Source organism: Cololabis saira, chromosome 3, assembly GCF_033807715.1.
Source record: "Cololabis saira isolate AMF1-May2022 chromosome 3, fColSai1.1, whole genome shotgun sequence".
NCBI lineage: Eukaryota > Metazoa > Chordata > Actinopteri > Beloniformes > Belonidae > Cololabis > Cololabis saira.
Window position 1 is genome coordinate 11,449,854 of NC_084589.1, and position 27,243 is coordinate 11,477,096.

Sequence of the window (27,243 nt, forward strand, 5' to 3'; positions counted from 1 at the left end):
CTAGTCAAAGTCCAGACCTCAGCTTAACGGAAATGCTGCAGCAGAAACGTAAGAGAGTTGTGCAGAACCAAATTCAGTGAACTGAACCCATGTAGTTAGGAATGGGCCGTATGATTTTGATCTTTTTGCCTTTATTTTGTTGTTTGTCTGAGGTTGTGTGCCCAATGCGACGGCTACATTTGCACATGACAGTACCTATCTTTTGCTGCTTCACTTTTTTGCCCCCCTCACTTTAATCTATCCAAGAGCTTGGAATAGATTAAACCATACATAGTATTTTCATTTTTCCCTTTAACATATGTATGTATTTTTATTTAAAAAAAATCGATATTGCAATATATTGTTGCTCTCTGTCGCAATACATAATCGATAAACTGACTGCAAATATCAATATTTTATTACAACACACATAATGGAATTACGCAGTTGTCACCGCCATATTGTTCATGCACTTCAGTTTGTCCAGCTGGACATTTACAAGACTAGGAGGCAGTGAGGTACTATGCAAAAGTTGCTTACTGACTTTTCAATATTAGAAACAAGTAGTGCACTGTCCTGGTTTATATAAAACATGTTATTAATGTTCATGCACTTTAATTTGTCCAGCTGTACAGTGTTTACATTTACAAGACTAGGAGGCAGTGAGGTTTATATACAAATGCACTTTCTTTGTACATTGTATGTAGTTTTAGCATTGAATAAATGAATGTCTACAGACATTTTCCTTTTTATGGGTACTTTTTCTTTTTCAGTCACATATCGTGATATATGGTTGATGAAATTTCTTACAATTTATCGAATATGGTAGATATCGTGTATCGCGATATTCTCGTTATCGTGGACCACATATCACCACAGTATTGAATCGTGAGTTACCCGTATCGTCCCACCCCTAAAATATATATATATATATATATATATATATATATATATATATATATATATATATATATATATATATAGAGATATATACATATATCTTCAGGTGTCTTCTCTCCTTTTCTTGTCTCCTTTTCTCGGTGGATAGATCCTCTACTTCCTCTTTCACTTTTCTGGTGTTCTACTTTTGGTTGTAGTTTGATGAGAGTCGGACTACCATCAAACAGCCTGAGTCATCATTCATCCTCCCCGAGGCCCCGAGCACTGATGCAGCCCTCCCCTGCTCCGTCCCTCTCCCACCACACACTCCCATGTCCTCTGTCTTCCAGCCCGTCACCGTGAAGGTGACAGAGCAAGCGTGTTGGCAAGCAGCCGCATTTAGACCGACGGCCAAGAAAGAAAGTTGGCAAGGACAGATTTCTCTGGGCATGGCTGCGCTGCTGATGGATGGTACAGACGGAAAGGGTCCGAGCAGGGGTTGGACAGAAGCGATGACGCATATTGAACATACGAGTGAAATACACAGACATGTATTAATATATTTGGCAATGCAGAGGCATGTAAGACAAAAAGATGAAAGTATTTACATTGTTAAGTACCTGGAATAGTAATGTTGTTTTACTAGAGGTTGATACATTTGTTTATTAATTTATTTAACATGTACATGGTAGTCTGTGACATCATCATCATCATCCTCATCAATGATTGTTGATGTGTTCTTGGCTGGCGTGTGATAGTACTGGTTAAATATACTTCATTGGTAATTATCAACGAGCCAGTTCAAAGTAAGAAAAGTGATTTCCTTTCCTGATTTGCTTGCTGGAAAGCAACACAGTGGTTAACGTTCCACCATCAGCTGACAGGGATTTGTGCTGAAAAGCTCAGACTCAGTCCTTTTACACTGCTGCCAGTGTCAGTGGTGCAAAGGCTCATGGGATTGTTGATGTTTCAGTTCTGGTTATTCATCTAGTAGTTCTACGACTAGTTGGACATCTGTTTCATCTCGACAGGGAGTGGGGATGTTTTCAATACCGTAGACGAAGACAGCGTGTTCATTGGGTTAATGCACCACTGTAACAAAGGAACATACAGCAGTGTGTCAGTGTGTACAGTGTGTGTGTGTGTGTGTGTGTGTGTGTCTATGGTGTGTACTGTACAGCAAACCCCTTCCATCCTGTTATTATGTGCTGGGCAGTTTCATCAGCAGCATCTCTGCACAGTCTGGCTGTTTTGCTCTGCTGCAGTAGATCCCTGCTTCTCTTTCACGCTGATCTTTTGTAGCCCATGTTTGAATTTCCTCACGCCGTCCACTTCCTCTGTATGATGGTGATACGTCCTATATAATTATTACCGCACAGTTTTAAGCCTCGGTATCCCTGAGTGACAGCTGGGTACGGAGGTGTTGGAATCCAATGTTCCTGCAGTCATATCTTGGTGAAACATATAGCACTTTATTCTTGACAGCCCCGATATGTCTTAATCACGGCTCCAAGCTCTTCAGTTTTATATGCAAATAATTTCCAAATCTCTAGGGCAGTTACATTTTCTCCTCTTTGCTCTCCGTTTTACTTCTGCTCAACTTCCTCAGCATCTCCTCTTCAGCCCATCTGGATCTTAGCCCTAAATAGGCTTTAAAAAGCTCGGTCTGTTGCTTCCAGATGTAAACAGCTTCCCTGTTGCCATGACTACTCATCATATGAGATGTTAAAAAGTGCCATCAGACCTTTTTTTTAAGCAGCATAGCATCCAAACCAGCATAAAAATGTTTCAGAAAGTAATGTTTTAATGGAAACACCACTCGGAAGTAGTATGTTTATGTGTGGTAGAATATTTATATGTCTGTCTGTCTGTCTGTCTGTCTGTCTGTCTGTCTGTCTGTCTGTCTGTCTGTCTGAGTATTAAATGATGGTTATTAATCATGTGTTCATTCTTTAGTCATTTTATATATTCACAAATATATTTAAATCGTTTCCACTAAAGACTTAGTCATGTCAGTGGGCATCATTAAAGACGCCTCTGCAGAATTGTTTATATGTGGACACGTTTTTATGGTACTTGTTGATGTTTTGGTTTGAATATATAGATAAATATATTGGAGGATTGGATCATTAAAAGATTGTAGCAGTCTAAAAAGGTAAAAAAAAATAAATCTTAGAAAATGATTTGTAAATTTTCTTTTATCTGTTATATCATTGATAGCTATTTGTGCATTAAATGGTTGAATTATAATATTAGTTGTGGCAGCAGGGGTCATATGAAAATGGTAGTAGAAGCTGCTATTTTTTATCATCACTGTCATTAAAGTAACAGCTTTCTCTTATCTGATAAATCCGGTAAAATCCTATTTGACAACATGTATTTTCTGTGTGTGTGTGTGTGTGTGTGTGTGTGTGTGTGTGTGTGTGTGTGTGTGTGTGCGTGTGTGCGTGTGTGCGTGTGTGTGTGTGTGTGTGTGTGCGTGTGCATGTGTGTGTGTGTGTGTGTGTGTGTGTGTGTGTGCAGCAGTAAGGAGATGCTGACAGGACAGAGGCTCTGCCACTCAAAGTCCCACCAGGACTCGGTTCTCTCTGCCCTCAACCAGCAGAGGAAGGATGGCCTGCTGTGCGACGTCACGCTCGTCGCCGGGGAGCAGAAGTTTCATGCCCACAAAGCCGTCCTGGCAGCGTGCAGCGATTACTTCAGGGTAAGTACGTTTTCAAGCTGATCCTCCCCTTCTAAATAAATAAATAAAAGTAAAATTTAAGTAAAAAATTACGTGAAGGGCTTGCAGGGTTCCAAAGTCATTTACCTGCTAACATCTTAGCATCAGCAAAGAGTTATGAGAGTGCTGTCAACACCACATATCTGGGAAAACAGTATTTGAGCTGGAACATTGTCTGTGACTTCACAGATCCCATAGCAGTACAAAGCAGGAACCCGCCCCCACCTCCAAAAAAACAGTGACCGTCATTCGTCGAAATATTCTCAACTGAGAGAAATGCACTTATTCAGGTGCGCTGCGCCTGCTAAGTTTGATGATTGCAAATATGAATGTCTGTAAGCCTCACTGCTGCAGCAGATGATCGTCCACCAGTCCACCTGATCACCGGGGCTGCAGACCGACTCCGCTGAGACCACAGAGCGGCTTTAGGTAGACGCGCTCGTCACAATTCCTCTCAGAAGATTTCCTGCTGCACAGGGAGAGGTTCACCAGTGAGGTTTGATTTAGGGACTTTGAGCAGATTAGAAGGTAAGAATTAATCTCTCTTGAAAATGAGAGGCAGATTAAACATGACCAAGTTGTCCAGGGATAATTCCTCATGTGAAAATGTGTGTGTGTGTGTGTGTGTGTGTGTGTGTGCAGGTTATTTTTACATCCCTCTGCAGAGAGTTGAGGGTGGGCGAGTCCTACTCCTCTTCTCCTTTTGTTAGCCCTCTTCCCTTCTGTTTCGCTTTTGTTTGTCAGATCTTTTTATAAATGTCACTCTTTCAAGTTCCAGCTTGCCAAGCAGCGCTGTTGTTCCAGCACTCGGATTATTAAATAAGCTACAGTAAGCAGGAAAAAAAACTCTCACTGCTTCCCTGTTCCTCTTTACTGGCTTAACAGAATTATCTTCATTTTGTCATCTGACTCCACTGCTGGGTTTAATTTCCTTCATTTACAGCGGAGACGAGGATCCCTTATGTAGACACATAAGGGATGCTCAGTGTTTCGCCTCCTTCTGGATGCTTTTTTCCTCACATCCACACAGGAAAACACAGCCACAATTGTAACACGCGAGCTGGCCCAGCATCCGTGAGTAATGCTGCAGTAAAATATGTGACCAGGAGAGGATTGTTTACCTTGGACTTGCCCTGAATGTGTCATTACCCAGGGTCATCATGCCGTTAAGACGTCTGGACAGCTTAGGGGGGGATGCTGCCCAGTCATAGACTCGCATCAGCATCACTCACCACCTTCAGCGAGGTCGCCCACGCTCAGACACACAAATCGAGTCACTCGGTGCAATTTTAAAAATGTTTTGTCTGCTTAGCCTTCAGCCATGACAGATCTCACTGGAAAAACAACATCTTTGTTATGTCAGAGGAATATCTCCCCACTGCATAACCATATCATTGTTTTAAGCTCTCTCTGGACAACAGTCTGTTTTAAGGAGGAAGACTGAATTTGCCCGCGACTACTTATTGCTTCATTTCTTCATAGTGCAGTCGGACTGGAAAGAGATCCAATACTAAGTTGAGATTTTCAGAATGTTCATTGTAGATATTTAAGGTTTTGAAATTCTGCTGAAATCCTAATGTGTTAGATTTTATGTGATGTATCTGTTGCTGGTAGTATTGAAACAAAGAAATGGATTAGTGCTGTTTTTCTTTAACCGTTAATTGTGCAGGAACTCTTTCACTCGGAGAATAACTGCAAACTATAATACTGTGGCTGGTAAAACATAGAGAAACATGAAGATCATTAATTTAATTGAAAATGAATCAACAAATCTTTTAAAGGGGACATATTATAGAGAAAAAAGCTAACTTTTTCATGGTTGAATCAGAATCAGAATCAGAAAAGGGTTTATTGCCAAGTTTGTTAACACACACAAGGAGTTTTTTGTGGTGTTTGGTGCAATACAATACAAATATAAAACAAATATATAAGAGATAAAATAAAATGTATAAACAGAAATGTACAATATGAGGTTTTAAAGTGCCGGATATGAGTCTGTACAAGATCATTTATCATTTATTTGGATCATTTATTTGGATGTTCTGAAATCTACCAGCTCAAAAACTCAAATATAACACAGCCCTGTCACTTGGTTTGGAGTGGTTTATTTCTGAGAATCTCATTCAAAAAACATTTTTTTATCTTTTTTTGGAAACCTTTATTTTTCAATTTTTGTATAAGACAATATCAATAACAAAAAAAACCAACAACAAAGAGGTCTGGGGCGAGACAATGTACAATCCAGTTAATATAAGATCAAAACACATTTTTGATTAAAAAAAATCATGATACATTGTCTCCTTTAAATGTGTTGAAGTGAGAGTTATCTTGATGAGACGGAAACAGATGTGTGTGAACCAGTTCATCCACGTTTGGGGAGCAGGGAGCTTGAACCAGTTGAAGCAACGTTCCTGTAAACTTCAGCCAGTTTTCCACAAAGCTAGTATTTTTTAAACTGTCTGTATTCAATCATCTTGATTAAGTTTTACAGGTTTCTTTCCTACTAACTATTCTGTTCGACACTCTGAAGCCTCAGACTGATGAGAATGCAGTTTGAAAATCCCAAATGTTTTCACATCAAGCAAAGTTTCAACATTTTGGCAACTTCTGACTAAAGCTGTTCAAACGAGCCGGTCATCAAATAACGCATAGCAGCTCCACCCTGGGCACGGACCAGTCACTATACACAAAGTCATGTCCTTTCCAGACTAATGGAAATTTGTTAACGATAGAATTACTCATTAGCGCACGTAAAGAAAGTCTAAATTATGAAACAGAAAACAGAAAACAACACTTAATATATGTGTCTCCCCTTATAAGATTTAAAGGAGCTTGAGGCAAGAATAAGAAATTACACTCATTAGCGCTATGACGGCCGTCGGGGGTACTGCAGCCAACAGTGAAGCCGGCACGGGAGAACGGGGAGAACGCGCATGCAGCGTCATTTGACGTCACATCCGCAGGACAGCGCGGGAAATTTGGCCCCCAAATTGCAGCACATTTTGCAGCACACAGTCTGTTCAAGGCAACGGAGAGATACACTAGAGGGCTCATTCTTTTTGGTTTGGAACGCTTCATCTGACATTATTACTAGAAAACTTAAAACGTATATGCATTTTTTTTTCATAAATCCTGCCTCAATCCTGCCTCATGCTCCTTTAAGCAGTTGTTAAAACCCCTTAATTTCATGCATTTACAAGCAAACCTGATGATATAATATAGTGATGTTGCAGCAACTGGAGCTAAGAAAGAGGTCTTTATGCGGTAAACACAAAGCAAGAGCAGGGCTTCAGCTGAGGACAGTTTTATTCCATAACATATGGCTTTATATCATGTTATTACACCATTGTATATTAAACTGAGCAAAGGGGGACATAAAACATGAAAACTACATTTCACGATGCCACAAGGCGCCATTCGTCTCCGCTGTGATCGCACCAGGTGGACAGATACAGCCGCAGACATTAGGCCTCCGCTGCAGCACTTGGGGTGTGATAGGAAACCATCGTGCACGCCCTGTTGGCTCAGCGTGTTTCCTCCCTGGATCTATATTCCAGATTACCTGAGCCATCCGTCATCACCGGCGCTCCATCGCCTCCTCTGGCAGGTTCAGAACATCTTTTCTGGGTTTGCCTCCCCACGTTACAGAAGTGGGTGCAGGGGCCGCCACATACATGAACGCGAGAGGAGCGAGCTACCTTTTTAACTTGCCCGTGTCTCTACCCAGTGTTTTGTGTTTTACATTCCACCATCAAACCCCGGGTTAAGCCACAGGTCCAACTGTGCTTAGTGGAGCGGTGCATTTTTAATTAGCACAGCGGTGCATCAACAAGGCTCAAGCTCTGTGGAGAGCTGAGCAGGCATTGGTTAAAACTCAGAGTGGCCTCCAGGCAACCCTGCCTCACGCATCAGACATAATACGCAAGCGTCAGATCCCAGAGACGGAGAGCCGTTGCCCGGTAAAAGTTCATGTGTGTTATGAGTAACGGACTAATTTGGGAAGAGCTAATCCCGTTTCCTGACAGGACATGTTTTGATAGCTGGCCAGCTTGTGGGCCTTTTGAAGCTTATGTTGCTGCTGTAGATTATGATCTAACAGTGGAGATAGAGTACTTAAAAACTGCAAGTTTGGAAGATCACTATCCTGAGGCAACGGAACGGCAGAAATATAAATTGTCTGAGGTAGCTAAAGCGACTTGTCACAAGCAAGTTATGCTGTTTGTGTCACCGCAGTCAAAAGTATAAACCACAGTTGAAGACTTAATAAGCTCTTTTGCTTCATCCTTTCCACACCGCTGCTCTCTGCTTGTTGGTGCTGATCAATGACACTGTCATCCCTTCATGGTATGACATAAATCAATAGCTTTGATTAGTGTGCAGCAAGCCGGACCAGCCTGCAGATCCCACATCCTCTGCTTTGATATCCCACGGAGCACAGCGTGCGCTTGTGCAACTGTGTACAGTATGTGTGTGACGGGGTGAAAGTAAGAGAGGAGTAATGTTACAGAAAGTATTGATCGTGCTTTTTTTTCTGATCACTTCCAGGATCCACACACGCAAGTCAATACAGAAAGGATTTTGAATGTTGTGTCTGGCAGATGTTTGTTCTTTTTCTGCTGAACTGTTAAATGTGTGAGAACTATCATCGCTGTCAATGTCTGTGGTTATCTGATATTTTCAAATGCAGATTGATTTATTTGTTTATTAGAAAGCTAAAACACCTTGTGATTGAGTGCTGACATCTGACATCCCCGTTTTGTTCCATAGGCCATGTTCAGCCTGTGCATGTTGGAGAGTGAAGCTGATGAAGTGACTCTGCAGGGAGTGACCAGCGTTGGACTCAAGCATGCTTTAGACTTCGCCTACACTGGACAGGTGAGCATGAGATACACCAGTGGTCCTCAACCTTTTTTCAGTGATGTACCCCCTGTGAAATATTTTTTCAGCCAAGTACCCCCTAACCAGCGCAAAGCACTTTTGGTTGTAAAAAAAAGACCTAAAACAGAGCACTGTGCCATCAGTAACTGATTTATTAAACATAAAAATATTGCTGCTACGCTTCAACCACGACTCCACCGTTGGTCCAAGTGATTGACAGGTGACGCCAGGTGATTGACAGGTTAGGTGGAACCATCCTGGTGTGGGGGATACTCTGGGGTTTTAGGATAATAAGTTGAATAGCCTACTCCTGAAGATAAAATTCATTTTATGAATTTAGACTTATATTTTCCTCAATTATTTATGAAATAATTATTTTTAAAGGATTTTTGCATGGATGCTACTTTTTAAATATATGTATGTAATCTCACGTACCCCCTGTAGTGTCTTCATGTACCCCCAGGGGTACGCGTACCCCCATTTGAGAACAACTGTGCTAGTGCATGCCGAATACAACAAAATGTAGTAGACAGTATGCAGTATACAGAATGCATTTTATGAAAAATAGCTGGCTGGTGCTCCAATTCTTCAAAAATGTCCACTCTGCAAGTGACCAGTCTTTGTTTCATACTACTACTAATAATAATAATAATAATAATAATGAATTTAACTTGTAACGCACTACAGCCACTATAGCTCAAGCCATCCACGGTGGTCACATGACTGGCTTTACAGTGGCGTGCTGTGCACCAATGATGACCGGGGGACCAGTATGCACTACAGAGTGTATATTGCGTTCAGTGTTCAGAATGCAGTTTGTCGTTTCAATAATGACCTAAATTAATGAACACTCAGCCAATCAGAAAGCAGGTTTACAGTCCTGTCATCCTGGCAGCCTGTCAATAACTGTTTCACCAGGCAGGGTGGACCACGGGCCCTGAGGAGCTACTGTTTATCTCTACCCAAACCCTAACCCACCAAACAAACTAAGCAAGCATATTATATTTTAACAGTACATTTATGTGTACTTTACATGGTGTGGAAGTCGTGCTTGGTTATTTAATTTAGCTCAAATTTTATTCCATTGCGGACCAGTAGCCTGTTAACTCAACATGCTTTTTCTTTTTTGTTAATAAACATCCATTCCTGAATGCTAGGTCTGCAGCACATTTCCAGAAAATAGGGACAATAAACATATAAAACTTTATAATGTTTAAATTCCCTCTCACAACACATTCCAGGAAAGATGTGGTATTAACGTTATATTACAAGAAACATATGATACTCTCAAATGTCATGCCACATGGATCTATTCATTCATTTAGCCTTTATTATTAATCCCATGTTCCAAGTCCCTACCGCTATTTCAATTGATCGTATCCTCAAGAATTATGTGACGAAATATCTTGGGTTCATAATTTCTGTGATGAAATAACACTCTTGCATACTTTAAAGTTGTAATTGCTATCCTCCAGTGCCGAATATGTCACCAAAATAATTCAAAACATGGATTTTGGAGATTACCTTTTTAATCTGTGCAGCATAAGCTCCTGCAGCAGGATGACTACGTTACACACAAGTGCAGAGGGGCCGGTCCAGATCGCAGCACGCACTGGTCACTCCTCTGCCAGCTAGAGTCCACTAAACATTTGTCATGGAAATACTTGGAATGAACATTTGAGAAATTAGTTTTCCAATCTGAATCTGCAGGACAGTTACGTGGAAAACGCTGAGTTGAGACCTTTCCTTCCAATCAAAAAGGAGAACTGATCATTTGGAATATCTTCCCTGTTTTTGCAGTCGGTGATTGTTGCTCCAAGAAGCACCCGAGCAGCTTATTTGGAATTGTGTGAAGTCAAAAATGATCTCTGTCTCTGTCTGGCAGTGTGATGGAGAGCTTCCTGGTTGTGATTCTTGCCCAATAAGAGCTAGGATAGACGCCAGCACTCCATGTGCTCCTGAACAGGAGGAAACGAATGCAGAAAACTGATGAATAGATGATTTGAAAGGCTAGGAGTCTCGTAATTATTTTTCTTTATCCACAATAGAAATGAGCAAAGAGGGTATCGGTCAGGGTGTGTAAGTAGGTCAACAGCATGCTTGCAAGCCACCCTGCTCCAGTTAGTGGAGATGATAGCAGACGAGATGAAAGCAATATGCTTATCTCCCACACTGTAAATAATGACCTACTAAAAATCCTTCAGCCACATGTCACAGACCAACGGCGTCTGAGCAGAAAAGCAATCTGAAGATGCTCGCAAACCTAGACGCGAGCTTCCAGCTTCGCTGCAATCTGTGCCAGTGCCACATGGACGTTAGAACCCATACTAAACATCCTGCCGGTAGTGTGACGTGGGAGTTATCCTTTTGTGGATCAGATCCAAAAGCAGAAAAGAGGTATTTTCATACAGGTGTTTTGTTTCATCTCCTCCTGCAGGTGAAAAATCACAAGCAACAAGCAAAATAAATGTCGATTTACACAAGAGCTTGATGCACACCCACGCTGGTACCAGGTGTGGTATTATAAAACTGACTGGTGCTTTGTGAGGTTGAAGTACTCCAACTGCAGAGGGCCTGTGAGTGGACGGGAGAGCAGGATATGAGGAGCATTCACCTGCTGTTATTACAGTCATTATTCCAACTGGCTGTCAGTGCTGCTGCTCCTCACAGAATGCTGACTGAGTAAAAAAAAAAAAAATGCTTTTGATAACATGGTTTCCTCCGTTAATAGTTAAGATTTCTTCTTTTTTTTTTAATCAACTGGATTTTGTTTTTGATTGATGTTTCGGGCATTTCTAACCCCAGTAACTGCAGCAAATAGCCTCTCTTGCCGCGTTCTGCCTGAATCCGTTAAGCTTATGAAGCTCACGGATGGTGCGTGTGGTTAACTGGACTGGTGCCCAGGCCTGGCAGGAAACCATACAACGATAAATGGAAACATGCAGATGCAGTTAATTGCTGGGAGAGAAAAAAAACATCAGATAAGCTGTGCGGATTTGTTTTCTGGCTCTAAATAGTTCCATAGAATATATTTCATTTGCTAAATAAATAATGTGAACAATTTAGGTGACCTGTTTCCATGAATCCAGCAATTATCAAATTATATCTGACTGTTGTTTTTTTTTTATACAAGTTATAATAAGTTTACTGGAAGCAGGAACTATATTTCTCTTTAGGTCTGTTTTATATTTTTTATTGAAATGTTGATCCTGCTCATCATTAATAAATTATAAACAGGATTCAGAAAAACAGAATATCCAGGGATCCTCCCAAACAATGTTCTGCTTTCCCTGCATCAGCAGCACTGAGAGGAAAAGGAGACAAACGATGAAGTCATTTTTCTCACTTTCACTCCTCGCGGTCACGGCTATGTAGGGCAGTGCTGCTCCATGGATTATCAGAGGTTTGTTCCTGCCTGTGAAAATCTATTTGGCCTAGGTTACTCTATTGTGTGAGAGGTAACATGTTTGGTCTGATTGGATTATTATTCCAGTGGTTAATGGAATATTTAATTACTTGCAGCCTTGTTTGTGTGCTGAGAATAGATAGTAAGCCCTCCACACACGACTACTCCAACGTTACCTGACTCGGCTCCCGAGAGCTTAGCGGGATGAACTGGCTGCGTTTCAGAGCTTTCTATCGCGTGTGCGTGGGTAACGTGGCAGAAACTGAGGGAGACTATCCTCGGATGATTTTATCTGCACATTATTCAAAATAAAGAGACACATTTTCATAAAAACTGTGCTGCATATTGCTTCAAAGTGGAGAAGATAATGGAGAATGAAACATATTTGTAATGCGTAATATATCTTCTTTTTCACTGTCGACATGTAATATCCAGGACATCTCTACAGCCAATAATTCCCAGTAAGATAAAAGATTAACTCAAGTGAGAAGTGAAAAGAAAATAATTAAGAATTAAGAATTACATAAGATGTGTATTTCCTGGGATCAGATTTGGGAATTTTATTTTAGGTCGTACAGTATATATTGTTATTAAACTCTTAAATGTATGGATGTTTCCACAAACATGTTTAACTCCGCAATAACTTTTTCTGCTCTGCTTCTGCTGCCAAGTTCAAGATTCTTTGAACTAAAATTGTAATGCTCCGTTTTTAAAATTATGAAGTTCATCTTTTGATGATAGAAATGGATAAAAAATTATGAAAACCGATACTTTTTAAAATGTGTGTCTGAAAACGACCTCGAACTCAACGGAAGTTAAAGTGAAACTCTAAACCTAATTACGGTGCATCTGCTTTGGTCAGATCCTGCTGGAGCCGGCTGTGATCCAGGACGTCCTGTCTGCAGGCAGCCACCTGCAGCTGCTGGAGCTGCTCAGCCTCTGCTCGCACTACCTCGTCCAGGTACACGCACCTGCACACATGTTTCTACCAGCATTTCTGTATAGACATGTCACTAATGCAACGACCCCTTTAGCCCTTTATGCTTAGTTTAAATGGAACATAGGCTGAAAAAAACTGTACCTGCAGTTTTCTGTACCTGAGTGACTTCCACTCATCACGATACTTGAGTCATGATACAATATGATATTGAAATATCCAAATGTTGCAGTATTTGTGATGTTATACATAGTTGGCAGAAAACTGTAAAGGCATTATGCGTCTTAAAATCTGAGTTGCACGTACATCAGATTATAGTTATAATTTATGTGAACTGAGTCTAAACAATTTAATTAAAATTATTCTTGGCGTTTTATTGTAACTGTACAAGCTAAATTTACATACAAATTTGCATGTTTTTAATATTATTTACATGATATGAAATTAACATTAACAATATTATTTAGTCCCATGTATACAATAAATTCTTACTGGATTTATAACCCATCTGAAATGTGACTTATTATTTGAAAAAAAAATCCATATTCAAAATTTGAATATCGATATCGGATCGGTCTGCAAGGTATCGCGATATATTCCCATGTCGATATTTTTGCCCACCCTTAGGTGCAACCCTGTCGTTATGTTGTGTGGACCTAAATATGAAAATAGGTCATTCAGTGACTGATAAACGGGCCCTCGCACTCATGGCCACCCCCCCGGGTTCCCCCCACATTCCTAGGTCAATAATACTATAAAAAATGTCTTTGCTGTTCACATAAAACTCAACTTATCATCATAATCATATCAGAAATGACACCACCCATGACTCTCTATGTCAAACCATTCAAAAGTTATTGCAGAAAGTAGGAACTATCAAATATGGACCAATCAGATGAAGGGGGGGCGCGCTTTTTGGCGTCTATCGTTGCCACGGTAACGCTTTTGAAAGAGAAAAGTAATGCGCGTTGTCGCAGGATGGAGACGCACATTTTGATGTATAACACACCTGGGTGCACGTTACGGTTCAGGCCGTATTAACTGCCGAAGAAATGGCATAAATTGTGCCAAAATTACACGATTAATTCAAAATGGCCGACTTCCTGTTCGGTTTCAGCCATAGCGCCAAGAGATTTTTCTAAGAAGTTGCGACATGATACAGGTGTGTACCGATTTTCGTGCATGTACGTCAAACCGTATTGTGGGGCTTGAGGCACAAAGTTTTCTAGGGGGCGCTGTTGAGCCATTAGGCCACGACCATTAATGCAAACCATTAAATATCAAATTTATCACCAGGCCTGGCTTTCCTGCAAAATTTGGTGACTTTTGGGGCACGTTTAGGGGGGCAAAAAGGCCCTCCTTTCGTCGGAAGAAAAACGAGAACGAGAAAAACAAAAACATTTCCTACAGATACAATAGGGCCTTCGCACTGTAATTTCTCGGGCCCTAATTAGGTCCCACCCATAGGGTGAGGTGGGTGGAGCAGCCCACGGTACCCTTTAAAACTGAGCACCATAAAGGCCGATGCAAAGACATGGTTTAAAAAGACACTCTTGTGTAGTGTTGTGACCAAAGCATGATAGACATTTCACTAAGACATCAAGACTGAAAAAAAGGTCACAATATCTATACGCTATTGTTTAACATCTTTACTTGATTTCAAGTCCAGTATGGAAGTTACTGAGCCTGACAAAAAAATAAAAAAACACCCTGTGATTGGAGGCAAATCAGTTCGGTGCTTTCCAGTCAGCACTCAGCTGTTAGGAACTGTACGAACTACTCAAAGGAAAATCAAAGAGCCAGAAAGATGTCTAGCATGCTAGAAATCTGTAGCTGTTGGCAACTCCACGTCTGAGCTCCTGCCAACGAGAGAAACAAGAAAGACACAGGGAGAAATCACTGTAACGGAGGGTAACCCATAAAGAAACATGCTATTAGTAATAACGATTTAGGTAAAAGACACATGCACATACGCACAAAAGAAGGGAGCGGGGACAATGCACAACATTTAATGAAGAGAGCACAAGCAAGCAAACGGTCTGCACCATTTGTTTCTTCCCCTGGTTCCATTTTTCCAACTCAAATAAACAACTTTTGCCCCCGGTTTTGCTTCACTTCCCTTGTCGTCTCCAGAGTGCGTCTTGTTAGCATCTGGAGACCAGATGGAGCTGTTATAGGTCGTTGTCAGGTCTTGTAATGTGCGATGCCCTCTCGCCAATCACAACACCACAGCTCCAAGTTCAAGAGTTGTCAAGAAACAAGTTTACACTGCAAGCTTCCCATCACAGTTGTGGAAAGCTTGTACGAACCTCTTCCAAGGAGTATCTGTTTTCCTCGGAGCAAACATGACCTCGGTTTGGTCCAGACCTCAAATCATGCCGTGGGGTGAAAATCTTAATTCTGCTCCAGTAGTCTTTAATTATTGCTTCAATTTGAATCCTCCAGCACAGGTCAGAGTCAATTGGAGGACAGACAAGCTGATAAACATTCATTGTTTTGCTTAGAGACACTTAATTTCTACTTGTCCTCTACTGTAAGGTGCAAGTCCTGATCTAGAGAACTAGGACAGCCTGCTGGGGGTTTGGTGCATTTTATCACAAGACCGAAATGAAGCAAAGTCGGTCTACTGTCCTCAAAATAGCTGAAAGTTGCTCCAGAATTGATTTAGTCTAAGATATTTTATAAACAGTTTTTCAGAAAAACGTGCATTGTATTATAAAACAGGGATTTTGTCATTTTGCAGTGTTTTTACAAGCACTTAGCTTATTTCATTGACATCATCTGTCATCCTAATTACATATATTATTTCATCTTGTTCGGGGAGACTTTCTCAAATCCCATCTGTTTATCTAATCTAACTTTAAAAGGTTGAATGCAGACCTAATAAACAGATTAAAGTGTGCACATCAGCAAATGTAGCGCTACAGCGCCGCCTGGTGGCCGTAATGCCTCATCTCTGCTGTTGTTTTACTCCAGGGGAAATATTGCACTTCATACTCCACTGACTTTGTCTATGATTTATAAATAACGTATTATGGTAAATATTCCATACACACATGAAATGATAAAAAGTTTTGAAAATTGCCTTTTTATTAAAAGCAGCAGTGTGTACTGAGACCCATGTCTCAGATGTGAACAACTCAACCAAATTCAGTTCCTACTAAACTTTACGGGTTTTTAATTTCAGTACATGATACATTACTAAAATATCAAAGATCAGACAAGAAGTTTTATTAGAACTTTTTTTAATACTCTGCTGTTTATTATCCCACTCGTGGATTAGTTTATATAAAGTTATTCAAACATGTGACTTGCTGTTTAAACATTGATGCTTTAACAATAATAATAATAATAATAATAATAATAATAATAATAATAATAATAATAATAATAATAATAATAATAATAATAATAATAATAATAACAATAATGAAATTAAGTGAAATGAAATTGAAATTAAGGTCTATGTACCAGGCTTACTGCATTCAGATCTTTTCCCCCCAAATCCGGACAATGGGATTACTGCTATTGCTGTTTTTAAAATCTTAAAATTTTATTTTCTATTCCGTTGCTGTAAACAAGCATTTCAGAATATGATAACACACTACATGAGGCAACACACCAGATATGTTTCATTTTTATTATTGTGAATTAGCCAACAGCCTAACCAAAATGTGAATATCAGTGCACATGTGTGTGTGTGTGTTTTTAAACATAACAATGTATCCGTCAGAATACTATATTATTAACCCATTAAGACCCAGGGTGCTCTTCTAAACTCGAGAATCATTTTAAAATCCCATAAAACCTCATGGTGTTCCTGTGATGGTGCGGCCGCTTTCTTTAACAGGATAACTTGAACAGGATGAACCAGGCATGGAAACTCAATAGATCGATTAATCAATGCAAGCCTGGTAGTTTGCAAAAAAAAAAAAAAACATTTTGTAAGCATTAACTAATTCGTGTCATTAGAAACAGATACATTAAGTTAAATGAAAAACATTTGTGCCTTTTTCACCCTGTTGAATCAGATCACATCTAATTCCTTGTACTTGAAACTGTGAAGCATAAAAATAGCACTCCCTGTTTGAAAGATGCACACACTAGGTATTAATCGGTCGGTATGGGTGTATGGGTGTGCAGCAGGGTAGTAATGGATGGTCTGGATGTGCTGAAGGACAGCCAGAAGATGGCGGTCTTATCCCATTTTTTTATTCCTGTTATTTATTTTCAGTTTAGCACTGTTTTCCTCTGGTTGCCTCCATATTTGCATATTTTGTCTGGGTAGGATTGTCATCAACAACCTTCTCCCATATATATGTGTATATATATGTATACATTTTATAGACATCCCCATGGTCACAGGTTGTGTTTGTCCTGCAGGAACTGAGCAGCGTGAACTACCTGGAGCTGTACCGCGTGGCCGACCTGTTCCACCTGCCGGCCCTGGAGCAGGCCGTGGTGGAGTTCCTGGTGGAGCATCTGTCCGAGCTGAGCCAGAGCCGGCAGGACGAGGCCCTGCAGCTGCCGTACCGCCTCCTCCGAGAGGTGCTGAAGAGCGACCGCCTCACCTCCCTCAGCGAGGAGGAGATATGGAAAGTATGTCTCTGCTTACGTTCAGGTTTGTGCGTGTGCGTGCACCCAGGTGCCAACATAAATGCCAACAGGTGCCAACATAAAAAAACGTGTTAAAACTAAATTGTTAGATCGTGTTGATATGGTCGTATTTTAGTTACTAACCCGTTGGGACACTGTCACCTTTTTTGTAAATGTAAACAGAGTGCATGTTGCCACCAAACTTTTTTGTATACAGGACTGTCTCAGAAAATTAGAATATTGTGATAAAGTTCTTTATTTTCTGTAATGCAATTAAAAAAACAAAAATGTCATACATTCTGGATTCATTACAAATCAACTGAAATATTGCAAACCTTTTATTATTTTAATATTGCTGATTATGGTTTACAGCTTAAGATTAAGTTTCCCAGAATATTCTATTTTTTTGAGATAGGATATTTGAGTTTTCTTAAGCTGTAAGCCATGATCAGCAATATTAAAATAATAAAAGGCTTGCAATATTTCATTTGATTTGTAATGAATCCAGAATGTATGACATTTTTGTTTTTGGAATTGCATTACAGAAAATCACAATATTCTAATTTTCTGAGACAGTCCTGTATGTATACATATATATATATATATATATATATATATATGTATATATATATATATATATATATATATATATATATATATATATATATATATATATATATATATATATATATATACATAAAAGTTTGTATATATACAAAAATGTTTAGTGGCAACATGCACTTTGTTCAAATTTATATACGGTGTGTATATATATATATATATATATATATATATATATATATATATATATATATATATATATATATATATATATATATGTATGTATGTATGTATATATATATATATATATATATATATCACAAACACATGATTGCACGGCACACCTAGCATGCACACCGGTTATACTGCTCCACAAATTAAACACTTCTATTTGACTATTTGATGTCACTGGTCGATATTAATACGGACATGGGAAGGAGTGTCCCTGATTGTGTGTGTGTGTGTGTGTGAGTGTCAGTCCATACAGTGGTGCACGTGTGTGTGTGATGAACTGCCAGGATTGTGGAGTGAGGCGACGGTGGAGGATGCACACTTGCCATTTTGACTGTTCATTTGCACCAATCACCCCCACCCCGCCCCACCAGCCAACCAACCTTCAGTTCTTCCCCCTCTCCTCTCTGATTAGGCCCACCGCGGCTCCATCAGGGCCCCCAATCCCCCAGCTGTCACTCGGCCGCCTGTCTGATTGAAAACAATCAGGCCTCTGATGGCACAATTACCCTGACCCTTTAGCCAGCCGCTGCTGCCATAATCAGCCTCTGATTAGGCTGCTTTGGGCCTCCTTCACTTCGCTCAGAAGGTTAATTTGGGCATCAGACGGAAGCCAACGGCAAGCGGGGGCAGTCGTCCGAAAGGGTGGGGGTGGAAGGATGACAGGGTGCACATCAATACCGGACCGATACAGCTCGGCTGTCAATCATCGCCACTCAGAGTTTTCTCAGAGTCTCTCACGCTCTGTAAATCACATTTTCCCCGCCTTTTGTTTTTTCCTCTTTCTCTCCACTGCCTCCCCTTTTCCCTCTCTCCCTCGCTATCTTTCTCCCTCAATCTCCTTTTCACACTCTCCCTCTCTTTTCTTGCACTTTCTCTTTTTATGGCGGAGAGGAAGGAGAGGAAGGAGAAGGAGAAGGAGTTGATTTATTCTGCCCCCGAGGAAGTTGTGTGATGCAGCGTGACCTTCACAGTCAGCTGCCATAGAGCACACTCGCTCACACACTGTCACTTCAGAGCGATGAGTGGTGGAGATGTGGGGTGAACGATGGAGGAAGGAGAGGAAGGAGAGGAAGGAGAGGAAGAGATGCCACAACAGACAGAAGGTTCAATGCAAGTTTGTTGCATATTCACACCTTCTGAGCAGATTGAAAGGGGAAATTGTTTTGTGGAGTAGTGCGCACGTTGAGTATTTGTGCATACATCATATCAGATCTCGTGTCACGTCTCAGGATGTGATATTAAGAATTTTGCCTGATTCTTGGCTGATCTTGCTGTCGCCGGTCCCCGTTCCTCCCAGAACGTGCCTTTATTCCTCTGTAATGAGTTCTCCGGCTCTGCATGGGCTGTGCTAAAAACCACTTTGTTTTGCTGATAATGGTATCAGTGATCTTCAGTCTTCTCACCCACATTCACACCTCGCCGCGGCTAAATAACCTTTCTCCACTCTCAAGTTCAATTAAATCCTGTCCCTGCCATCCGGTTGGCCTGCCTTAAACAAAAGACGCTGCCCGTGGATATTTACGGCCTGTATATTGGATGCTGATGACGAATAAACCTGTGTGTGTGTGTGTGTGTTGCCCTGCTTCAGTCGTACTATAATAGCTTAACAATATCTTGAAATCAAGCTGATTAGCAGTCCCTCAATTGTATCTTTTTCCATGCATCTTGTTTTGTTTCAATTTTTTTACTCTTTCCTATCTATTTTCTTTTGGGGATTCTGTCCTTCCTTGACCCCTCATTTTTGCTTCACCCCACTTCGTCCCATGTCCCACATCCCTTTTGAACGACTGTAATGAAAATGAAAAGCAGCTTTTTGTTTGAAATTGAAACAGAATAAAGTGAAGGCCCTCCTCACAGCCCCGTTAAACTCATTTTATTTCATAAATAATAGATAAGAGGAGGCAACACGGTGAATGTGAAATGTTATACCCGAGCTCAAATGAGAAATTCGCCAGTTTGCAAACTATACATTATTGAATTTGCAGTTAGCACACTAAAAGCACACAAACCACATTTATAAGTACTGTATTCACGCTTATACAGTAATCCCTCGCTCTAACGCGGTTCACCTTTCACCGTCTCGCTGCTTCACGGATTTCCATTGTGCATTGTGTTCTGCATTCTGATTGGCTAAACAGTCTCCCCGCTTCTTCACTTCCTGTGTGTCAATAACGTTACAGTTTAATATGAACTGTACATGCACATGTAAGTAAAACACCTTGCCAAATTTAAAGGGGACCTATTATGGCATAATACCTATTTTAAACAGGCCTTGAATGTCTTAAAAACAAGTTTTTGATTGTTTTTGCTAAATAAATTAGAAATTCAGTCTCTTAGCCATGTCTTTATCTTCCCATTCTCTAACCTCATTATCTATGCAGGATTCTGAGTGGGCGGGGCTATGATAATGAGGCACTGTGCTGATTGGCTGCCTGAATGACGCGATACACCACAACGAAAAAATGGCAGAAGCTCCGGCCGGCGGAGTTAGTTGTGGGCGTGGTTTCACGCATCGCTCCTGTCGTGACTCACGACGGGAGCAGAATCTGAACGGCTCGTAAAAGTCACATCACACTGGACGGCTCATCCGGGCGGCTGTACAGACACTGCAGAATTTGGTTGCTTTCCTCCTTCTCTGAGTTGGCAGGCTGAGGGGAGACCACTTTATATATGTTAAAGCAAGAAAAAAACTTGTTTTTCATAATAGGTCCCCTTTAGAGTTTGCAAATTTTCTCCAAAACCCAAATTCTCCCGTTCAAATCCAGTTACTCGGGGCGCGGTGGGCCGGTGCTGATCTCTGCAATTTGAAGCCTTGTATAGTAATTACCCAGGGGGCAAGGGGGGGGTGTGCTGCATTTGCCCTGCTATAAAAGGTAGTCCACCAGAAATAATACCTATGACCCAGTAGGAACACAACCTATATGGACTACCTGGCCAATTTTTTGCTAGAAATCCAATATGGCCGCCTTAATATTGGCCCATTATCAAAACATAGCTTGGTGATAACTTTTGAACCAAATGGGCTAGAAATGCAAACTTGGTGTCTGTTTCATGGTTTCAGAGCATGGGAAAACCATTGGAATACTTATTTTTATGATTGGGTGTATCTGGACCTTTAATTTACATATTTCCAACATGGACATCCCTGAAAAGGAGCTTTACTATGGATTTTTATAGTGACATCTAAGTGTTATGGCAAATAGTCTGCTTTTTAAGTAATGTGAACACATTTGGTCAGTTTGAGCTTTCATTTCTATGTTGTCGATATAGCAAATGCAGCACACTAAGAAAACAAGAAAACTAAGAAAACTTGCCCCCCGGGTAAATTGTGAAAACAAATAAAGGTTACTACTTCAAGGATTTCACCTATCACGGGTTCTTTTTGGAACGTAACCCCTGCCAAAAACCAGGGATTACTGTACTCCTTATCATGCTGTGGTGTTCTTGTGAAGGCTGTAGTACAGAACTCTTCTCCTCTCTTCCCCACGTCTAGCTGCTGGTTCTGTGGCTGGAGCACGACTGTCGGTACCAGTACACGGAGGACCTGCTCCAGCACGTCCGCTACGGCCTGATGGACGTCCCCACGCTGCACCACCTGGCCCGCAGCCACCCCCTGGTTCAGTCCAGCCCCACGGCCGCCGCCCTGGTGGACGAGGCCCTGGACTACCACCACGTCACCTTCGTGCAGCCGCTGCGCCAGTCGGCCCGCACCCGGCCCCGCTTCAAGTCCCTCACCCTCTACATCGTCGGGGGCCGGAAACGCGAGGTGAGCAGGGTCAGGGAGCTGCGCTACTTCAACCCGTCCACGCAGGAGCACGTGCGCGTGGCGGGGGGGTCCAACTGGAGCAGCCTGGCGCCCATGCCCACGGGCCGCAGCCACCACTGCGTGGCCGTGATGGGGAACTTCCTGTTCGTGGTGGGGGGGGAGGTGGAGCACGCCACCGGGAGGACGTGCGCGGTCAGGACTGCCTGCAGGTACGACCCCAGGAGCAACCAGTGGACCGAGATCGCCCCCATGAAAGCCTGCAGGGAACACTTTGTGCTGGGAGCTTTGGGTCAGTACCTGTACGCGGTGGGGGGGAGGAACGAGCTGAGGCAGGTGCTGCCCTCCGTGGAGCGCTACTGCCCCAAGAAGAACAAATGGATGTTCGTCCAGGCCTTCGACCGCTCGCTGTCCTGCCACGCTGGCTGTGTGGCTGATGACCTGCTCTGGGTCTCAGGTACACCCACTCACACGCACACGCTCCCCCCTGCATGACTGGTAACGGTAGCACACTCACGTCTGTGCATGAGCAGAGGCTGAGCAAAGAAGCTGCAGAGTGCATGTTGTGGAGAAGTTGTTGGGGATGAGGTGGCAGCTTATCCAGTGAAAGTAACAAAAGTCCTGAGAACAGAGGTGAGGAGAGCAGGTCGAAAGACAGGGAGCCCACTGGCAGGGAAAGACCAGGATACATGGGTGCATGAAACACAGCTGTGGACAAACGTACGGAAGAGTATTAGGGCCAGGCAGGAGAAAAATAAAAATCACATTTTAGAGGAGGAAGATTTTTTTTTCATTATGCACTACGAGAAAAAAGTCATATGTAAGTCGCTTTGGATAAAATCGTCTGCTAAATGGCAGCATAGTATAGTAGTAAATGTCGAGAAAAAAGTCGAAATGTCGAGATTAATGTTGAAGTACAATTTCGAGAAAAAAGTCGAAATGTTGAAAATATAAGTCGAAATGTTGAGAAAAAAGTTGAAATGTTGAGAAAAAAGTTGAAATGTTGAGAAAAAAGTCGAAATGTCGAGAATAATGTTGAAGTACAATTTTGAGAAAAAAGTCAAAATGTTGAGAAAAAAGTCAAAGTTTCGTGAATACAGTTGAAATGTTGAGAAAAAAGGTGAAATTTCGACTTTATTCTTGAAATTGTATTTCAACATTATTCTCGACATTTTGACTTTTTTCTCGAAATTGTATTTCAACATTAATTTTGACATTTTGACTTTTTTCTCGAAGTGTACAATAAAAAAAATCTTCCTCTCTCAAATATTTTTTCTCCTGCATGGCCCTAATACTCTTCCGTACAAACGGGACAGGCAGACACTTTCAAAATAAAACAGAGCAAAGGCATCAAGTACAAGAACACAGCAAAACCGCTAAACCATGATGCATATAAGTACCAACATCTGTTACAGACAGACACTCAGCACCTTGTGTGTTTGTGTTGCAGGCGGAGTAACAAACACTGCTCAGTACCAAAATCGGTTGATGGTGTACGACCCAGAACAGGTAACTACACCACACTGAAACCTGTGGACGAACGCGTCATGTTTTATTGAATCACATATGTGTACTACGACGGGCAAAATGACCTGGGGCCTCATTTATAAAGCTTGCGTGCGCACAAAACAGGGCTTGAAAGATGCGCACCCCAGCTTCTACGCAAAGGTTGGGATTTAAAAAAAAAAACTAACGGGAAAATGTGCGTATCTCTACGCAAACTTTGATCCTAGCATATTAACATTTTGAAGATATGGGGAACTAGCGACGCAGATGGTGAGGTGGTGAAATAAAGCCAGATTCATGTCATACTTTTAATGTCATCACATATCAGATTTATAATATAATAGCGCTGATCGTGTCCCTCTGTTTTTGAAGCACAGCGTCAGTCAGGACACGGCTGTCGTGCCAAAAAGTGATTGCCTGCCAGAATCTGATTTCTCCCCTGAAAATGGGTCTTTTCACCTGCCAAAAATTGATTGAAGGCCAAATACAGTTAATGAAAAGTTGTTTCTGCCTAAATATGATTTGATCTCATTCTTGAGCTTCATAATATAAACACTAGAGCTCACAGGATTGCTTTTAACTCTTTTAAAGGACCACTACAACACAAAATAGGCATTTTCACCTGCCAAAAATTGATTGAAGGCCAAATACAGTTAATGAAAAGTTGTTTCTACCTAAATATGACTTGATCTCATTCTTGAGCTTCATAATCTGAAAATTTTACGTTTTAGCGCTATCGCTCAACGGGCTGCTGTGCGCGCTCCCGCGGCCACAAATCAGAAGAAATCAGATTCTGGCAGGCAATCACTTTTTAGCATGACACCGGGAACCTCCTCGTCTCCCACCGCTTCCAACTGTAGAGTGACTGAGGACAGAACAAATAAGTGCCGGGCCACTCTCCTCTTGGCTCTTTCTTGGCCTATTTCTGCCACAGATCTGTCCGTGGCACTCACGGCGTTTAGCGCAGCAATGACGTGCTACCACTCACTCGCTTTATTTTTGTTAGTAATGCCACTACTGTGACCACCAAATAATGTAGTTTTCCTGTCCTCCACCTCATCCACAACATCTCGATCTCAGTCTCTGTGAAGTTTAGTGGCACGGTGGCTCGACACATTCATTCATACTGACACGCAGCAGACACAGGCTCCAGGAAGCCGCTGCGCATGCTCAGCAGGCTCATTCATATGCATGAAGTAGTTCGCATTGACCATTTATGGTATAATGTGGGCGTGTAGAGGGCGGGGTATGAGGCGAATTCACGTGCACAACCTTCCAGCTGGACTGTGATTTATAAAAAGAACATAGCGTGCAGATGTGCGTTCACATGGTTTTATAAATCAGGATTTTTTGTGCGCACGCCATTTTCGGCTTTTGAGCACACGTACACTTTTATTATGAATCCTAAGTACTCTTTTATAAATGAGGCCCCTGGAGAATAATATAAGAGGGTGTGTGTAGTGAGTGCAGTGTGTTGTGCTTTCCTGTTCAGGTGAGATCTCTGCCCTCACTCAGTAAAAACAACACAGCATCTTCCCAGCGTTATTAGCTGGAAATATATTCATCAGGTGGTCAGAAGCCAAACTCAGAACATTCCTCGTGTGTATTAACATAATCTGCTGTGGAACCCTGCAGCAAACACACCAGAAGAAGATTAGATGGCTTGTTGTTGGTGTAATCCAGATCAGGACTGGATTTTTTGTCTTTCCTGAATGTCAGTACCAATATCATGCTGAAATAATAGCAGCATGTCACCAACATGTCCGTAAACAAACCTCAATGGGGCCACAAGTTGCTAATCTTACTCCAGATAGTGGAGCTGAGAAAACTCGGAGATACCAGCGTACAGAAGAAGAGAGTCCACCAGTAAAGGTCTTTTAAAACAAAATGAAAGCATACCTTACGCTCAGCTGTGATGAATTACACAACAAGGCAGATGTCAAGTGTCTGTTAATTGGTTTTCTCACCATATGTAAATTAATGAAAGCCAGTGGCATGCTGGGAAATAGCCAACCTAGACGAGCCACTTCCTTCATCAGCAGCACTGTATATTTGATCTATTAATTTTTGTATTTGTAGATAAAAAAAAACAAATAAAGAAAAAGGACACTCAAACTAACTACTGGCAGGATTTCCTGCAGCTCTTTCAGTGCATCGTAGAACAGTTTAACATTAAATAGCGCCCTGCGTTGGACTGTAATAAACCGTATTGTGTGTGCGTGAGGCAGCTGGAGCTCGGTTAGGCTGATAGCACGGGGCTATGCACTGCACGTCTGTGTGAGGTGCACATCCATTTGGGATCGTGTTTGTACATACCTTCGTGCAAGCAAGGGAATGAACAAGCAAGTAAAAGGAAGAGAGAGAGAGGCTCATTTGTATTCAGTGTGTATCTACATTCACCTGCCAGAGCAACAGCAACCCCACACCCACTCTACCCTTAACAGATGGCCACCCGTCAGCTCCCGGTAGACACACATTCATTCTCTCTCCCTCATTCTCTACCTCAATCAAGTACACGCACACACACACGCGCACACACACACACTCAAGGCTGACACAAAATAAGCTTCCACACACTTAGAGAGATGAGCAGGGATCCTCGCTGGAAAATGGAGTGGCTGAAACATATGATTAGAAACAGAGAGGGAAGTCATTAGTACCAACCAGAGCTCCAGTGTCGTGTTATTTATCCAACAGGAGCGAGCATCAATTACCCATGCATGGATATGCTTAAATATTAATCTCCTTATTCATCCTCATTCCTTTTCCACCCTCTTTGTTTCTCTTTCCCTCTCTTTCTGCACCCATCTCTCGTGTTCAGGGCCGCCGCAAGGGGTGTGTGAACCGTGCGACCGCACGGGGCCTCGCGCCCCAAGGGCCTCGCGCTATGGGCCGTTTTTTTTTTTTTTTCCTTTTTTCCCTTATAAATATCCACAGTCACCTTCCATTACAGACCTAAATATGTACTAGTCTGTGCATATCAATAAATATATGTGCAATGATGCGCGTGTCTGTTGTTCAACACAACTGATCAGACCAAGCGCAGACACAAGCTGCTCTGATCCAGACGGGTGGAGTTGGAACAAACTGTCACACAATGTCGAGAGAACGAGACAGATTCAGGAAATTTCCATCAGGGGATGAAAAAAGAAAAAAAATAAAGAAAATGGAAGAGTTTAATGTCTCTCTGAAAGGCTCGTTTGATAAATTTGTTACAAAAATCACTGATCCGACCGGGTCTCAATCAGCCGTGGCGCCCAGCGTCGAGGCAAGCCCAGATGATGATGAGGCAGGGGAAGGTATCCAGTATTTTGCTAATTGGAGAGTTAAAATTGCGCATATAGACACCCGATCCGACCCGAAAAACCCAAAAATTTTGCCCCCCCCGGCCAATTCGCACAGGGCCTCGCAAATCTCCCAGACGGCTATGCTCGTGTTTAACTCCGTGTGCTTCTCCACCACCTTCAGGACCAGTGGCTGGCTCGCAGCCCCATGCTCCAGAGGAGAGTGTACCACGTCATGGTGGCGGTGAGGAGGCAGCTCTACGTGCTGGGGGGCAACGACCTGGACTACAACAACGACCGCATCCTGGTCCGCCACATCGACTCCTACGACATGGACCTGGACCAGTGGACCCGCTGCTCCTTCAGCCTCCTCACAGGTGTGCAGAGGGATGAACGGCCGCGGGGGACGGGGAATGCACCGGGATAATTACTCTGCTGACAGTAAACAACTGATGAGGGTGACTGACCGTGTTGTTCTCTGCAAACAGAAGCAGCAGA

At 41.9% G+C, this 27,243-nt stretch overlaps 1 protein-coding gene across 1 annotated transcript in view; it reads left to right on the top strand.

Moving 5' to 3' along the window:
- The first annotated feature begins 3,385 nt into the window (after window positions 1-3,385).
- Window positions 3,386-27,243, top strand: part of klhl32 (kelch-like family member 32) — a 30,403-nt gene continuing 6,545 nt past the window's right edge. The window contains exons 1-7 of the mRNA XM_061718204.1: window positions 3,386-3,562; window positions 8,348-8,455; window positions 12,727-12,825; window positions 17,185-17,400; window positions 21,686-22,412; window positions 23,406-23,464; window positions 26,930-27,122. Coding sequence (XP_061574188.1) covers window positions 3,392-3,562; window positions 8,348-8,455; window positions 12,727-12,825; window positions 17,185-17,400; window positions 21,686-22,412; window positions 23,406-23,464; window positions 26,930-27,122 — 1,573 coding nt within the window. The 5' untranslated portion in view covers window positions 3,386-3,391. The remainder of the gene's footprint in view (window positions 3,563-8,347; window positions 8,456-12,726; window positions 12,826-17,184; window positions 17,401-21,685; window positions 22,413-23,405; window positions 23,465-26,929; window positions 27,123-27,243) is intronic.